Source organism: Polistes fuscatus, unplaced genomic scaffold (genome assembly GCF_010416935.1).
Source record: "Polistes fuscatus isolate 324 unplaced genomic scaffold, CU_Pfus_HIC Scaffold22, whole genome shotgun sequence".
In the NCBI taxonomy this organism is placed as follows: Eukaryota; Metazoa; Arthropoda; class Insecta; order Hymenoptera; family Vespidae; genus Polistes; species Polistes fuscatus.
In genome coordinates this window covers 951302-970435 of record NW_025113099.1, presented here as the reverse complement: position 1 = coordinate 970435, position 19134 = coordinate 951302, and the positions used below count along the sequence as shown (strand labels likewise).

At 30.9% G+C, this 19134-nt stretch overlaps 1 protein-coding gene across 1 annotated transcript in view; it reads right to left on the bottom strand.

Annotated features, from left to right (window-relative positions):
- Positions 1-1603: 1603 nt before the first annotated feature.
- The window catches only part of LOC122517921 (multidrug resistance protein homolog 49), a gene marked incomplete in the record, with an annotated part of 91955 nt that continues 74424 nt past the window's right edge, over positions 1604-19134 (bottom strand). The window contains 9 exon segments of the mRNA XM_043636540.1: positions 1604-1981; positions 5725-5871; positions 7375-7776; positions 9188-10137; positions 10591-10824; positions 12141-12492; positions 14028-14231; positions 14985-15408; positions 16182-16595. Coding sequence (XP_043492475.1) covers positions 1778-1981; positions 5725-5871; positions 7375-7776; positions 9188-10137; positions 10591-10824; positions 12141-12492; positions 14028-14231; positions 14985-15408; positions 16182-16595 — 3331 coding nt within the window.

Here is a 19134-nt window from a genome sequence, read left to right as displayed (position 1 = left end):
CCCTAATTTTATTTTATTTTATCATACGTGTATCCCTACCCTTACGAAGAACGCAAGTTTTACACACCCTTCGAATTATTAAGGCACGTTAAGGAAATTTGATTTTTTGATTTTGATAAATTTACGAACGTCGTAAACGTCACTTATGCTTCCTTTCGGGTTTTTCTTTGTCTCGGAAAATTCATCGAATTTCCAATTTCATAGAGAAAACGGCAAATTTCTCGAGCAATCAAATTCGAGAAAATAAACGCCCAAAATGAGATAAAAAGAAAGAAAAAAAAAACAAATAAAATACACAAAATTCTAATCGGCAAGGGGGGGGGGCCGATGTAGAAAATTCGTTGAACATTTTATTTTATATTTCGCTTATCGAGAAAAAAAAAAGAAAAAGAAAAAAAACCGAACCAAAAATCGAGACTTAATTTTCCAAATAATTTTTAACGAAAAAAAAAAGAAATCTTCGAAATTCACGAATCCGAGATATTTTTTCTCATCTTTCTCTTACGTTTTTTCTCGTTCTAATTTCATTTAATATTATACTTAATTCGAAATATATATTTTTCAATTAAGACGTTATAACAGTAAAAACCAACAAAAATTCAATCGATAATATTCCTCTCATTCTATCGATATGCGAGTGTGAAAGTAAAAACACATGCACAAACATTTACCTTTGCTCGTTCCATTAGATTAGAATCTAAATTTCATTTGAATTTGATTTGATCGAGAAATACGAGTGTCAAAATTGAAACTCTGATTGAAGTAATATGTCTCTCTGATTAAAATGTGTGTATATAGTAGTAAGAGTAATAATTGTAGTAAATCGTAGTAATAGTAGTAGTAGTAGTAGTAATAGTAGTAGTAGTAATAATAATAGTAATAATACTAATAATAATAATAACGGAACTAGTAATAGTAGCTATAAAGCTCTAAAAAAAAAAAAATCCTCGTTCACCTTCATTCGATTCAGATCTATGAAAACCTCACTGCGCATTCTCTCTACGTTTTTTCTTTTTCTTTTATATATTCTATTGTTTTTTTTTTTTTTTTGAACTCCTACAATTTCATCTCACACATTTCGCGTAAAAATCATTCAAAACAACGTTAAAAACCCAAAAGGGACAAGTGGAAATAAGAAGTGAGTTGTGAAAGAAATGGTGACGGGCAAGGAAGGGGAGGGGGAAAGGGGGAAGGGGAAGGGGAAGGGGAACAAGAAAACAAAAACGAGGAAGATAAATAAATTCTAAACAAATGTGAAAACGCGGCCAAAAATTTATATGACTGACGATTAAAATCAGGGATAATTAAACCTAACGATCGTTAAGTCGACATAGCCGCAAATATAATAATAATATTAACAATAATAATAATAATAATAATAAGTAGAAGAAAAATAAGTAATAATAAGAATAATAATAAGAAGAATTAAGTAATTATTATATAAAATGAACATTGTGAAAATAATAAAAAAAGTAAAATTTGGATTGGTTTAAGTTTAAAAATGTACGAGACGAGAAAAAAGGAATTTTTTTTTCAGCGAATCGATGAAATTTATCGCGTCGAATTCCTCCGATCATCGATTCGAACGCTCGAAATTAAAATGTTCGTGTATTTTAAAAGGATTTCTGTATATACGAAAAATTCGTGGAACGGGTTGTTCAATTGGAAAGGATGGGAAAGCAAATAGGGAAAAAAATAGGAAGGAAATGAGAAAATCCTAAAAATCTTTTGCTAAAGAAAAAGAAAAAGAAAAAGAAAAAAAAATTAAAAGAAACTTCTATTCCATAGCGGCTTCTTGTAAATTGTGTAGGTGAGCGTAAAGGCCATCTGCTGCGATTAAATCGTCGTGAGTACCCATTTCTGCTACGGTGCCCTTTTCAAGGACACATATTACATCGGCATTTCTTACGGTAGCAAGACGATGAGCTATGGTGATGCAAGTTCTACCCTCCATTGCTTTGTCAAGTGCTGCTTGTACCACCTGCGAACATAACAAATATTAAATATATTTAATTGGTTTTTTATCTTGTCCAGAAAATAAAATTATTAAAATAGGAAAATAGTCGTAGGAAGTTTGAACGGATTAAAAAATCTTATTGAACGTTTTGATCTCGTGTTGAACGTTTCGTACCTTTTCATTGTAACTTTATCAACAATTGAAATTTTTATGACTTATTTTGAAATATATATATTATATTAAAAAATTCAAAATTAAAAAGTGAGTTATTTAATATTATTATTATTATTATAGTTATTTATTATTATTTAAAATTATTTAATATTTTTTTATTAAGAGATGTTATTTAATATTAATAATATAATATTATTATTTAATATTACGTTTTCGTTCACGAGTCTTTATATATTTTGAAGACATGTATAAACATATTTCAATAAATCATAATATAAACATATTTCAATAAGTCATAATATAAACAATTTTCAGTTGCTGATGAAATCCCAATGAAAGGGACGAAATATTCAAAAGATCAAAATTACGTTCGATACGACACCTATTTTTTAATATATATTTTTATTTGAGACTGATTAAAGCTAGCAATTCGATTGATTACTCGACATCCAAATAAATAAAAATCTTCGTCATTTTCATCAGGTAAAGATGAAATAAACCGTGGGTCAAAGTTCAACCTGGTGATGGTGGTATAACACGAAACAATATAACCGTGAAATTTGTGCTAACACCAAAGTTACGAAGAGTCGTTTCCGTTGACCACCATCGACAACAATCGCTCGTATTCTCGTAAAGCCAATGATTTCCGATTGTCCAACTCGATAACACGCGACCGAATCCGCCACAGATCGTTGTTATCGTTCGTTGCAAACTATTTCGCGGTTGATGTCTCCATTTTTCTTCCATCGATATCATCAAATTTACTCATGTGTCGACAAACATATCAAAATTGCTTGTTGCTTTCCTTTTTCTTTTTTTTTCAGTATTTATTATAATACATATATTAAAACGTAACTTAAAATGTGAAAGTAATCGATACAAAATCAAAAATAAAATCAAAATTATTATTCAATATTTAGATTAAATGTTAATAAAATTAATCTAATATCTTTAACCCAAGCTCTAATTATTATCAATAATTTATACGAATGCACCCACATATACACATATTTTTATACTCGTATAAAAAAACTGGTGTGTATACTTATGTACGCACGTAAGAAGTTATACTTCTTTGGCACTAAAACGAACATAACCTCGATAACCTCAAAAATAACTTCAAAAAAAAACTTCAAAAAAATAATATTAATTATTATATATTATCATTAATAATTTTCCTTGATTATTTTTTAATTAATGTTATTATTATTATATTATTATTTTTATTATTATTATTATTAATTTTTTTTACATAGAATATAGTTGATAAAGAAACCAATTCCTTCCCCCTGCTTGATGATCGATAATATCCGCTAATGTAAGCCAATTATTTTTCTTTTATTATTATATTTTTATTCATTTATTTATTTATTTAATTTTATAAATGTATATAAAAAAGAATAAAAAATATCAAAATATGGATATCAGTCCACAGTAAATATAAGGGAGATATACCGAATTACTTTATGCGTCAATAGCCATGGCACGATGATAGTATTAGTTCCCGCTCGATCATTTAAGTAAAGCAGCGCTGAGTACGATTATTACTTGGATGGGTGACCCGCTTGAGAAAAAAAAAAGAGGAAGAAGAAGAGAAGAAGGACGAACTTCATACCGTAAATTTGAAATGGCTTTTCCCGCGCATCGTGAATACCGACAAACTTCGTGGTGTCGATTTTTCGTGTCGCTCGTAAAAATTTCACTCCTATCACATTTTCCCAAACGCGCCAAAAGAAGTATAACTTCAAAAATGAATTCAGGAAAACGGTTAAAGAATAATAATAATAAAAAATAAACGAAATAAATATAAAATAAAATACAAAAGTATTATTATTATTATAACTAAAAGATCCAATTAAAATGCAGACCCGCTTGAAAAAAAAAGAAGAAGAAGAAAAGAAAGACGACTTCATGCCGTAAATTTGAAATCGCTTTGCCCGCGCATCGTGAATACCGACAAACTTCGTGGTGTCGATTTTTCGTGTCGCTCGTAAAAATTTCACTCCTATCACATTTTCCCAAACGCGCCAAAAGAAGTATAATTTCAAAATGAATTCATGAAAACAGTTAAAGAATAATAAAAAATAAACGAAATAAAATATAAAATAAATACAAAAGTATTATTATTATAACTAAAAGATCCAATTAAAATGCAGACCCGCTTGAAAAAAAAAGAAGAAAAAGAAAAGAAAGACGACTTCATAACGTAAATTTGAAATGGCTTTTCCCGCGCATCGTGAATACCGACAAACTTCACGGTGTCGATTTTCGTGTCGCTCGTAAAAATTTCACTCCTATCACATTTTCCCAAACGCGCCAAAAGAAGTATAACTTCAAAAATGAATTCATGAAAACAGTTAGAATAATAAAAAATAAACGAAATAAAATATAAAATAAGATACAAAAGTATTATTATTATTATAACTAAAAAATATCCAATTAAAATGCAAATAAATATCGCGAAAGCTTATGTCAGTATCTTAAACATCAGTAGACTTTGATTCGAATCGAGAAGAGACTGCGGAGTATTAGTCTGTCTACTGTCGACAGTACTTTGGCTTTAGTTGAAATGTAGCACAGTACCCGAAGTATAGCGATTGCATCTTCCAGTCAGTCTCTTTCTTCTCTTCTCTTCTCTTCTCTTTCGAGTCTTCTTCTCGAGAGGAGACTCTCAAGAAAAGACGAGAAAGCCAATCTCTCTTTCTTCCTCTTTCTTTCTTTCTTTCTCTTTTTCCTTTCGATTGAAAGTCGACGACGACGCTTTTTAAGAGGTAACAAGCAAGCAAAGAAGCAAGCAAGCAAGCTTGAGAGTTTTATACGTGCAATACAGACTACAGTAGTATACAGTACAGTAGTATATATATATATTTCTACTAAGGTATACCAGTTACTTGTAATTGGCAACGATTACTAACTCCGACACGATTTTCCTCCCCTCTTTTTCTTTCTTTTTTCTTTTAAAGATAGAAATATGAATTGAAAGTAAGAGAGGGAGAAAGAAAAAGGGATAAATAAGTTAAAGTTTCGATATCTGAACGTACCTTTTTAAACGTTTAAAGATGTCGCTAACTTTTTCAATCTTTTTCGACAATATAAAACCAAATTAAATATAAATATCAAATATAATTATAATAATATATTGTATATAATATATTTATTAATTTATTAATTTATTTATTAATTTATTTATTATAATATACATTATAATAATATTATATTATATTATATATATATATATATATATATATATATAATATAATTAAACCAAAGTAATATAAAATACCAATTTTATATACTCGATCTTCTTTTTTCTATTATACTTTCAACCAGATTTACTTAAAAAAAGAAAAGAAAGAGAGGAAAAACACGCGTTTGATCAAAGAAAAATATTCGAGAGAAAAGTATTAAGGAAAATAAAGGGCACCGTTGGTGTGAGTTGGAAAAGTGAGTTAATTAAATCAAAACGATTAGAGTATCTCGTGAAAGAGGAAGAGAGAATTTGTATTATCTATCTTTCTCTTATTAAAGATTAAGATCTTATGATAAAGCTAGCTAGACGAAGATGGATAAAGAGAAAGAGAATATCTTCTTACCTTTTCACTTTGAGTGTCGAGGGCTGAGGTTGCCTCGTCTAAGAGCAAGACCCGTGGGTTCCTTACCAAAGCACGCGCGATAGCTATGCGCTGTTTCTGACCTCCCGAAAGCTGCGTACCCTTTGATCCTAGTCTCGTATCGTAACCCTAAAGAGGAGAATGAGCTAACTTATAACACGTTGCTATACTACCCTTCTGCACTTCTATGAGAAACTTCAAGGTAAGAACCTAAACTAACTTCATTCTAACTTAACTATACGCGATATCAAATCTATTGGAATAACACTAGGAAATGGGAGAGTACCATCCAATCTTCTCGTATCTCTCAATAATTTGAATTAAAGTTAGTTCATCTTATTCATCTAATTTCTTCTTTTTTTCTTTTTAATAAAAATAATATTTCTTTTGTTATTCTTAATATGAAGAATTTAAATAGAACATTTTAGAATAGGTTAAATGTGAAACGTTTGAGTCAAAGAAAAAGGAATATCGTTTATCTTTGAAATTTGTTTAAAAAAATTTGTATTAAATATTTCGGGATCCTGATATGCAATCCTGACAAAATGAATTCATCAAAAATATGAATGATTTTATATCATACGAATTGATATGATTACGTTTATCTCGCCAGAGGTAAGGAACTGACGAAGCTATGATTGTTTGATTTTTTTCGTATCTCTCAATAATTTGGATTAAAGTTAGTTCATCTCATTCATCTAATTTCTTTTTTTTTATCTTTTTAGCAAAAATAATATTATCTTCTATTTCTCTTAATATGAAGAATTTAAATAGAACATTTTAGAATAGGTTAAATATTAAACGTGTTGAGTTAAAGAAAAAGGAATATCGTTTATCTTTGAAATTTGTTTGAAAAAAATTTGTATTAAATATTTCGGGATCCTGATATGCAATCCTGACAAAATTAATTCATAAAAAATATGAATGAATCTAATATTTCTCAAATTTGTTTGAAAAAAATTCATAACAAATATTTCGGGATCCTGATATGCAATCCTGACAAGATTAATTTATAAAAATATGAATGAATCTTATATCTTTCAAATTTGTTTAAAAAAATTCGTAACAAATATTTCGCGATCCTGATATGCAATTCTAACAAAATTAATTCATCAAAAATATGAATGAATCTTATATGATTCGAATTTATATTGATAACGTTTATCTCACCAGATGTAAGGAACTGACGAAGCTATGAATGTTTGATTTTTTTCGTATCTCTCAATAATTTGGATTAAAGTTAGTTCATCTCATTCATCTAATTTCTTTTTCCTTTTTTCTTTTTAACAAAAATAATATTATCTTCCATTACTCTTCATATGAAGAATTTAAATAGAACATTTTAGAATAGGTTAAATGTGAAACGTGTTGAGTTAAAGAAAAAGGAATATCGTTTATCTTTCAAATTTGTTGAAAAAAATTTGTATTAAACATTTCACGTTCCTGATATACAATCCTGACAAAATTAATTCATCAAAAATATGAATGAATCTAATATCTCTCAAATTTGTTTGAAAAAAATTCATAACAAATATTTCGGGATCCTGATATGCAATCCTGACAAAATTAATTCATCAAAAATATGAAAGAATCTAATATCATTCGAATTGATATTGATTATGTTTATCTCACCAGAGGTAATGAACTGACGAAGCTATGAATGTTTGATTTTTTGGCTGCTTCGATGATCTCATCCATGGGTACTCGTCGGTAATTGTCACCGTAGGCGATATTCTCTGCTATGGTTCTATCAAATAGAACAGGTTCTTGACCAACAACACCAAGCTGGGATCTTAGCGAAGCCAATGAAACCGAGGAGATATCACGACGATCCATGGTAACCGTTCCAGATATTGGATCGTACAAGCGTTGCAGTAACTGAATGCAGGTTGATTTTCCGCAGCCACTTTGACCAACCAGAGCGACCATTTGACCCGGCTTTACTATTAAATTCAAACCACGAAGAATCTGCATTTCCGAGCGTGTTGGATACTGGAATTCTACTTTTGAAAATTGTATCAGCCCATCTGCCTTCTGCAAATAAAAACGAAAAAATATTTCTTTTAAATCTTTAACTTCCCTGGGGATATAAATAAATTCGGCCATCGTTGACCGAAATATCTCAAATGTTTAAATAATAATAAAAAAACTTGTATAGATTCCTCTTACAATTAGCAAAAATTCGACGCACAACCTTAAATCAAATATTTTATGCACATATTCTAAAAAAAGTATGAATTCTCAAAAACGGAAAGTAAAAATGAAAAAAGATGATCCGATTAATCGGCTAGCGGTCTGTAAGTAATTAAAACGTTAACACTATTGTATTAATAAGAATTTAATACGATATGTTTTTATTATCCTTTTATAATTTGCTAAGAAAATCATGCAAATTTGGCTAAGCAAGCAGTAAACGTGTTTACACTTTAGGATTGGATGGTGTATTAAGTTGATAAAAAGGTTTATAATTATTTCGATTACATCCATGAATACCAACGAGATTTTCATGTTGAATATAAAGTTATTTTCCTAGACAATATCGATCTATAATACCGAAATGCAACAGGTAGGTATAATTGACAAATATTCGTACATAGGGTGTGTATGGAGGGGGGGGGATAAATGATGGGGTATGATTTATCGAACCCTTCGTAAAATAAACGACGGTTGAATCTGAAATACTTCAATTTGACCTCTTTCCACCTTAGGGGTATTTTACATAAACTAATCATCCAGCAACGTTTTCATCGTAGATTAAAGACTGTGAAATACTTTCGACACGTCGTAAAAAGCGTTCGCATAATATCAAAGAAAGAGAGAGAGAGAGAAATTTTACAACGTGAACGATTCTACGTCACGCTCGATCGACTTCTTCTCGGATAAATTTAGAAAATTCTTTCCTCGATCGCTTTATAGAAAGTTTGACGTTCAAAGCGAACTACCACCACCACCACTAACTGAAAACTTCTCGGACCTTCGATGAAAGAGAACCTAGGGTGGGTTAAAACTCGAAACTTTCATCTCGACCACGAAAAAACCTTTCATTTTATACATGTCTCGACTTTGACCGACGACGAGAACTTAATTATATCGAAGTTACTTACGCGAAGAGACTCCAAACAAATTACTTTGACTATTTTATTAACCTTCTATAATGCCGTTTAACTTTCAACTCGTAAACTAATATATTCTATCATTTATTTTTATCATTTTTCTTCTTTTCCATCCGGTATTTAATCTTATCTCATTTTCTTCACTATTAAATGATTACTATCGTTAAACCAAAGTGAATGTTTACCGATTTTGATTAACTCCAATAAACACAAATCCTAAAAGTTTCGTTGCATTATCATCAACTTCACGTGCACGAAATTGATTTGATCGAATCGTGTAATAGATAATTTATTGTACGATCTAGATAAAGAAAAATATAATATTTGCTTACCCAATCCAAGTCTTTTCCTTCGGAGCCAGGAGGCGATGAGATCTCAGGCACCCTATCCAATAATCTGAAGATCCTACCAGCGGATATTTTGGCGGTGTTGAAGTTAGGAGCGAATGCCAATGCTTGTCCCAGCATCCAAGAACCAAAGATGAGTGCTTCCGACACTTTGATGACATCTTGATAACTAAGACCTTCCCTAGCTACCAAGTAACCACCGTAGTAGAGACTCAAAGCGTAACCAAAGTAGGGCGTAGTCTGACCACAGGAAAAGACCAATCCTCTCAATCGATTTCTCGTTCTAGTAGCTTGGGCAACGTGATCGAGTTCGATGCAATATCGATCAAAGAACGCCGTCTCTTTGCCCAAACTCGCGACCGTTCTGATATTCGAGATGGCTTCTATCGCAATCCTGGTAGCCGCTTCCATCTTTTTCTTTTCTTGAAGTCCCTGTCCGCTCATGATCCTAGCTTCAAAGAATACAGCACCCAATACGAGTGGAATCGAAACCACGGATACCAAGGTCATCTTCCAGGTGTAATACATGGACAATCCAATTCCAAGAACCAAAGTTGACAGTGCTTGAAGTATGGCACCTATTCTACTTCCGGTAGCACCTTGCACGGCTCCAGCATCCGAAGACAATCTTGCGCAAAGTGCACCAACGCTGTTCTGTTCGTCATCGTACCAACCCATCTCTTGGTGTAGCATTGCACCGAACGTCATCTTTCTAATCCTCGTTGTCATCCTTACTCCGGATAAACCGAACATATACATTTGCAGGAAGGTTCCTATTCCAGTTACCACACCAACTATGATGAACAGTATCGCAAAGTTGATCGTTTGTTCTCTTACTTCGTTTTCATCCTGAAGACCCAATACGTAATAAACTTGACCGAATAAAACTGCGAATGCTGGGAATGATGCTCCTACCGTGCCAGCTGCTAAACATCCTGAAAGGAAATGGAGACAGTTTAGCTCGTAAAACACTGTTTCCTTCTAACTTCCTTCCTTCCTTCCTTTCTTTCTTCCTTCCTTCCTTCCGGATTAAAACTTTCCTCTCTAACTTAACGGGGGAAAAGAGAAAGGAAGGAAGAAGTAACTTCGTAATATCGTAAAAAACATTTACGTCGTCTGAAAGAGTCGTTCAAAGATACGAAAGGTTGCTAGTGAATAAAACGATTCTTTCAAAGTCCCATTTGCATGAACATTGTGTTCCAATCAGTTCGTCCCGAAAATACTTTCAATTTAAATCATTAAACCTCTTACGTTACTTTTTTAAATCGCACATTTATCCTTTTAACGAAAAATCACTGCGGGTTTATTAGTTTTTAAATAACAATTCCCTGATTAATTCTGACGTGAACATTTGAAATTGAAAAAAATTAATCATTCGAATGACTAACCTATTAAATTGTAAGGCCATTCAGTTTTGTTCAACCCAAGTATCCTACTCATCGGTGCATCGTAGGGTTTTTCATGTTCTTCCAGACCGACATCAGACCCAGCATCGGATCCACCTGCTAGCGATAAGCGATGAGAGTGCATCGAAAGGGTTGAAAATTGTCTCTTCAGTGGTGCCTTTTGGGGTTTGGGTTTTGCTGCCGTAACTGTTTTCACCGCGGATGCCGTAGCCTTGGCTGAAAAAATATGAACAAATATTCCTCGTTAACATAATTAATAATGATATCAACGTAATTTCTTCATTTTTTTACATACAACCCCCTCCCCACCCTGCATATCAATTATATTAAGGGGGGAAATACGTGTAGAGGCTTCAAAAAATTCAATTTTTTACGGAGCAGTTTTCGAAATTGTGTACACTCTAGCTTAAAAAGTTTTTAACCAATCATTTTGAAATTTGGAATATGGTTTCTTTATATAATTACGCTCTATTTGAACCTGAATCCTAAGCGATATCTTTGTTTAAAGTATTTTTTTTATAATGAAAATATATGAAAAAATAGAAAAAAATCATGTTTTATGTTCACACCATCCTAAAAAATACAAATTTTCATTTTTTCTAGGGAAATGAGGTTTTAATAGAAGATACACATATAAAAAAAGTAATTTTTTCTTTGTAATTGATTTCTGATAAAAATTGTGACTTCCAAGATGTACACGAACTGCTCAGTCGGATGAAAACCTACAATTTGTGGCAGCTGATATCTCCGCTAGTTTTCGAGATAAATCTTTAAAAATTTCGGAAAATGTTCTTAAATAGATGTGTAAAATGACCTTATAATATTAATAAATAACATAAATTTTTAATACGTGAAAAAAATTCATGAAAATCACAATGAATTCCCCCTTTAGGGGCTTAATAAATTGATTGATTCGTTTCAGTAGGTAAAACGTTATCGAACTTGAACTCGTTTAATTGACAAAAGGAAAAAGATCATCTTCTGTTTATTTGAACGTTGAAAATTAGTGACCGAATAGAAGATTATTAACGCGATCCGGTTTATTAGTTAGATAGTAGGATAGTACAACTCATAAATATAGTTATTCCTAGGGCAAATCCTTCCTATTTTCTAACGAAACGATGTGGATGTAAAACGATTAGGTTTAAGCTCCCTCTATTCCAATCTAGAATATCCAACGGTAATGAAGATAAATCCGAATTAGGCGAAATAGAACGATAACGCGAACTAGGCTAAGCAAAATATTCATTTACAAATTTTACTCTAAAGAAATTCATAGATTCTTAATACGAATTTTTGGCAAACAAAAGAAAATTAAATTAGTAAGAAGAATTTCTAAATATTCGGATAGTGGAAACAATGAAATTTATTATAATGAAATAAAATAAAATGTAGAAAATTATATGGGAAATTATAAAAAATGAATTTTAATAACGAAAGTCATTAAAATGAAGTAAAATTTTAAAAAATGGGATTTTCTTATTTGAATGTTGTATTACAGTGATGAATGATTAAATGAGATTTTATAATACCTTTGGCAGCAGCACTAGCATCAGCTGCAACCAATCCGTGATAATGTTTGCCAAGTGCCAGCAACTCCTCGTGTGTACCCTCTTCAACGACCTTGCCATCCTTAATAAAGACGATCCTGTTGGCGTTAGTGATAGTTGAGAGCCTGTGAGTCACGATAACGGTCGTTCTGCCTTTTGAGGCAGCATCAAGTGCTCTCTGAACAGTTGCTTCACTGTGAAGATCCAATGCAGAGGTAGCCTCATCGAGTAAAAGTATGGCTGGTCGTCTGACCAATGCACGAGCTATTGCAATCCTTTGTTTTTGTCCACCGGATAGTTGGGAACCTCTTTCTCCAACAGGACTATCGTAGCCCTAATTATTTGACAAAACAAAAACAACTAATTATAAGAACATCGAATATTTTAATAATAGACAAATTGAAATGTTTGAACAATTTGTGATACTCCTAAGACATTTTATTTAAATAATATATATTAATTATATATAATTGCACACATATTATTATTATTATTATTATTATTATTAATTTATTTTATTTTATATACATATTATATTATTATATATATTATATATTATATTTATTATATATAATATATATAATTGCACACATATTTATTATTATTATTATTAATTTATATTTTATTTTATATACATATTATATTATTATTATATTATACAATATTATATATTATAGTTTATTTTATATATTTATATATAATTGCACACATATTTATATTATTATTATTATTAATTTATATTTTATTTATATACATATTATATATATATAATTGCACACATATTTATATTATTATTATTATTAATTTATATTTTATTTGTATATACATATACGTATAGGATTTGTGAAAAAAATTACGAATTTCTGTTAGATCTCGAGCAAATTGTAAATAAAAAAAAAATAAATAATTTGACAATCGTTTTATCAGATTCAAAGTAAAATGTTAACGTAAGCGAAACAACGCAAAAGTTGCTTAACGAAATTATCCTGAAATGGCGAATTCACCTAGCGATAATTCGGTAATAAACGCCTAATCGTTGACACGGGCGTAATCTCGGATAATGTTATTTGCACGCGAAATGTGTTATACTAGAGGATATTTTATCGCCTGTTTACGCGAGCATTCTGCGGATCGTCCTAGCACCTGAGACTATCGTTAACACATACATATACACACACGTGTATATATAATATGCACGTATTCATGCATGAATATATACGAGATTCGTCAGGACGTGTTGTAATACGTAAACTTCGAAAGTTGATACTAAACGTTCGTTCCAACGTATAAATCATTGAACATATTTTTTTCAATTAAAACTGTAATAAATCCAATTAATTACGATTATTGTCCGATCGAACGGAAAATCATTTTATTCGATTACGACCCCCCACCTTCTTTCTCGTTCGCATTTATTTCAATAAGAATCGAGATTTCATTCCATTTCGTTCTACCATCAAAAGATTCGAATGATTTATATTAATGTTATAAATATAAATGTGCGATATTTTTTGTGAAATATTTATCGATGTTATTAATAAAATTCGTTTACGAAATATTATACTTTATCGTTCGAAATGTAATCGTTCTTTTGTTTTATTCAATTAAAATATATTTAACAAAATGTTTAATGTACACGTATATAATATTTCGACAATTTGTTATTTAATTATAAAATAAATCAACAAATATCGTGAATCGTTGGAAATCATCGATTGAAATAAAATACAAAAAAATAAAATATGTTGATTCCGTTCCTCTATCCATTAATTTGATCTTTCCAAAGACAATGATGGTGAAAGAAGGGGAAAAATTTGCGAACAAAGGTGCCAAGATGAAATCAAAAGAAAAGATTTGACTCGCGCTTACCTCAGGCAGTTTGCTGATGAAATCGTGAGCGTTGGCTTCCTTGGCTGCTTTGATCATTTCTTCCTCGGTAACGCTGTCATTTCCGTAACGGATGTTCTCTCGTATTGTCGTGTCAAAAAGTACTGGTTCCTGGCCAACAAGACCGATGTGCGAACGCAACCATTGAACATTTAACTTCGATATATCGACCCCATCTAACTGGACCTTCAATTCAAATGATTCATAAAAATATGTAAATCAAATGTAAACAAAATAAAATATTATAATTTTTCAACTACGATTGAAACAAAAATTATTTTATTTTTATTAATATTAATAATTAATATAAATTTTAATATAATAATAATATAATTTTTATTTATATTAATAATTAATTGCCTATTTTCACGATAATTTTTTATAATCTTCATTTTGAAATATTTTACACACGTGTGCAAAAAATAAAAATAGGTTAGAAAGTTGAGACGTGCGAAGACAAATTTCGACATGGAATAATAAAAACGTAATGGCGCGCTATTAACTTGGCAATTACTTGCCGATACATACTGGCATACAAGTAAAAAAAACTTTTCCAACACGGGGTTAACCCCTTTCGGAAAACTTCTCGAATCTACGATAACTCGAAAGACTTCAGGTATTAAGTTTCCCTCCTTCCTTTCTTTCTTTCTTTCTTTCTTCCTTTTTCTCTTTCTTTTTCCCTCGACCCCGTTTTTCTTTTAATTAGCGAACCGCGAAAGTTTTCGATATTACTGAATCGAATCGAGGGGCTCGTATGAATACGCGTTTTAATGGGAAACTCCATTAAACTCGAAATTACAGTTATAAAAAGTTGGAAAGAAGGTAAAATACAAAAACTATAGAGTCACAGGGATTTTTATATTCGAACATTAAACGAAAGAAAAATTATTCGTCATTGAATAAAATAAATTAGAAGAAAGGATAAACAAATGAACTCACTTGTCCTTGCAACGGATCGTAGAGTCTTTGAATGAGTTGCAAACAGGTAGATTTACCGCATCCTGAACCACCAACCAACGCTACAGTTTCTCCATGTTTGATCTTCAAATTTAAACCTTGTAACACTTGAATATCTTTCCTCGCGGGATAACGGAAATGAACATCCTTAAATTCGATGTCACCGCTGACAGATTTTAATTTCTGACCATCCTTGCTCAAACTATCGATGGTTGGTACGCGATCGAGTACTTGAAAAACAGCAGCAGCCGATCCTCTGGCCACTGCAAAAGCTTCTAAATGTGGCGAAGTTAGACCCATGTTTTGTGCACCAGCCAATACACCAAAAAATACTATCACCAATACGGCTGGTGTATATTCCTTATATTCTTTCGGACGATCTTCCAAAATCAATTGAACGCCATACCTGTTAAAAAAAAAACAAAACGAAAAACGATAGACATGAGTTATAAGTGTGAGATGCGAGCGCCTCCAAGTCTAACACTTAAATAGGCATTCGAAAAAATATTAGTTAGTAGGCCCTGGATAGCTCAATGGTTAAAGAGAATGGTTTTAAGTCGCCCGGAAAGCGGAAGATCCGGGTTCGAATCCCGTCGGCGCAATTTTTTCACGAATCCTATATAAGTTATTTTATTCGAAACATTTATTTACTATTTCAATTCCATGCTTCTAACTAAATGAATTTATAAATATTTTACATCTAGGTTCGTTTTTAACTTCAAACGTTTGGTTACGAAAAATTCTCGACGACCTATTTCAACAAATGTATACACATTTTAGTGTACGTTGTATATAGCTCATTTTTTATTTCTACAATTATTTTTAATAAAATATGATACCGTAAACGAATATAAATATTCGACTAATCAAAAATAATTCAAACACTGGCTCGATATTAAATTAAAAAATTCATATTCGTTGTTTAATATTTATCTAAAAATGCATTAATATATTACAAAAATATAATAAAAGTAATGAAAATCCTTGCCAAAAAAAAACATATTAATATAAAAAAGTCATTAACACCACAACCACGTGTTTCTCACAGTTTACAATATAATTTATGAAAAAGAAAGAGAAAAAAAGAAAAATAATAAAAATAACGAGGAGTAATTTATACGCGGGGATGAAAAGTGAACATAAATCAAGTTCCTGTTATCCCGTATAAATATGACTTACCAAAAAGCTAAAGCGTAACTGAGATAAATGATAAACCACATGACACCACCTCCAACGCCGGACCACATTCCTCTCCTGATGCCAGTTTTTTCAGCTGGCGCAAGCTTCTCGGTATATCTGTCGACCTCCTTTTGCTCGCCATTGAAGGCTACGACAGTCCTAATGGCACCAAAGACCTCTTCAGCAACGCTTCCTGCTTGACCATACGCAGCCAACTCAAGGGCTGTTAAGGAGCTTTGGACCTTGGCTACAACAGCAGTGGCTACGACGATAACAGGCGCACAACTAAGTACGACTAATGTCAATTTCCAACCGTATATGAACGATATAATGATCGATGATATAAAGGAAACCATCAAATACGTAAAAATACCAAGCTTCTCCCCAATTCCATCCTTCATTTTGTCCAAATCTCTGCGAACATTGCAAACATTTTTTTTATAATATACAACAAAAATTACTATTATATTTATATTATTATTTTATTTACAAATTATTTCATCTCGAATTGATATTACTCTCTACGAATTTATAAATGTAATCGTTAAGAAATAAATAAGATTCGATTTTTATAATATAAAAATACTATATAATATTATATTTATATTATTATTTTATTTATACAAATTATTTCATCTCGAATTGATATTACTCTCTACGAATTTATAAATGAGATTCGATATTTCACTTCATACAAATCCTCAAAATCTCAAGAATTTCGAATAATTTTCCGAGAAAATGATCGAATAATTGTTTAAATTAAATCGATTATTATCAAATTCAATTGAAGTATTACAAATGTCGTATCGTGTTAAACCTGATTAAAAATTATTCCTAAATAGGAAGGAGGGGGGGAGGGAGAGAAACAGTGAAACACGCGTTAATCAACGTAGAAATCGATATCATTGGAAAGAGCTTATATAAAGTTATCGATTAAATTCGAAGAAAAGGGATAAATGAGTGAAAGGACATTAAATACTAGGAACAATAAGGGCTTTGTAAAGCGTTGAAAAGCTCGAAATGGGGTGAGAGAGACAGGAACCCTCGAGATCGAGCTAAAAATAATAATCGTACGCTTGGTGGAACACACTGGTAACGAACGTTTGTTCTCTCTGTGGTAATCGACTTTTTAAAGTGCATACTCTCCACCTCTTTTCCACTAGCCACTACCCCCCTCCCCCCTTTCCCCTAGCTCATAATAAAAAGTTCCCTAAGGGGTTGGGGGGGAGGGGGGAACGGGTCAGTCCTTGGCAAATGGTAATGGAAAAGCGTTTATCGTTATCGATCGAAAGTGAAGTTCGTACTACCCCTTGCGTCGTTTATCACCGTCTTTTCTTTTTCTTTTTCATTCTTTCTCTCTCTTTTTAACCACAAGCGGAAAAAGGCTTTACGTAACGACGATTAAGTGTCTTAAATGTCTGAAGTAAGATACACTTCATCGTTTAAGATGAAACACGATATAAAAAGGATAACTCTCGAAAGTAACGTACGTCACTGATATTATACACTGCAAAATACCAAGTAGTTATACTTTACTTCATTATTTAGGGTTCTTTCAGTTTATATACGATCATTTTGAATGACACAATTATTTCAAAAGTTCACTTCAAGATTTCCTTTTCTCTCTTAAGGATTCTCTAGATTATTATATATAAAATTGTAATTACTATTGTAGTTAGAAAAATGAATGTATTGTTTGAAATTGTCATTAAAATTGAATAATAAAATTGATTCGTTTTAAAGTAGATGTATTATTGATTAATTACATTATAAATCTGATCGAATATTCGATTATTTTATTATTAAAAATTATTATTATAATTAAAAATTATTATAAGTATCAAATTTATAATTAATAGATACGGAAAGATAGAGAAAATTATTAATTTTTAAGAAATAGATAAACAAAATGATAAGAAACTCTCATAAATTCTTATAAATCTAAAAGATAGATGAAAAAATTGAAGATCGATCATAGGAATTACTTTTACGAGATTTCTCATAATAACGAGGAGTCATACCTCTTCCTTCTATTACGTACGACCTAATTCGAACGGAGGGGCAAAGACAGGGCACAGACAAGGTTTTCGAGTTTTGCAAACGCCCACCTGTTGAACCTTCTCTCTCTTCTATCCGAGTGCCTGTCTGGTTAGGTACCTCGAACCTACCAACCTACCAACCTACCTAGCTAGCTAGCTATCTAGGTAGCTAGCAAGCTATCTAGCTAGCTAGCTGAATAGCTGGATGGTTGCTTCAGTGACTGGCTGTTTAACACGCGCAAGCTCAAACTACCAAACTTTGTTCTCTTCCGTAGAATCACATTTTAGTTACACTATCACTTTTCTTCTTCCAAATTACCTTCTTATTGTGTCATATATTATATAATCATAATAATATATATCATATATTAATTTACGAGAAAGAAATGGAACATTTGAAGAAAATATGAACGGTGGTTTACTTCATTTTTTACACGATTTTTAATTTATTGTAATAATTTAGTTATTAAAATTATATTTTTGCATAATGTGTTCGATTTTGTACAGAAATACTTTTATAAACGGTGGTTTTACTTCACTTTTACACGATTCTTAATTTATTATAATAATTTATTATTATTTTAATAATAATTTTAATAATTTTAATAATTATTTTTTAATAATTTTATAATTTTTTATATTAAATATATATTATATATATAATTTTTTTTTATATTTTTAATAATTTTAATAATTAATTTTAATATTTAATAATTTTAATAATTATTTAATTAATAATTTATTATTATTAAAATTATATTCTCTTGCATAATGTATTCGATTTTTTATTAAAATACTTTGACTCATTAATTAACTCATTTTTCTTTGGAAATTATTATACAAGATGTTTGTGAGATTAAATATTAAATTTGAAATATTTTTCATGTTGTATTTTTGTGTATAGTGGAATAGTT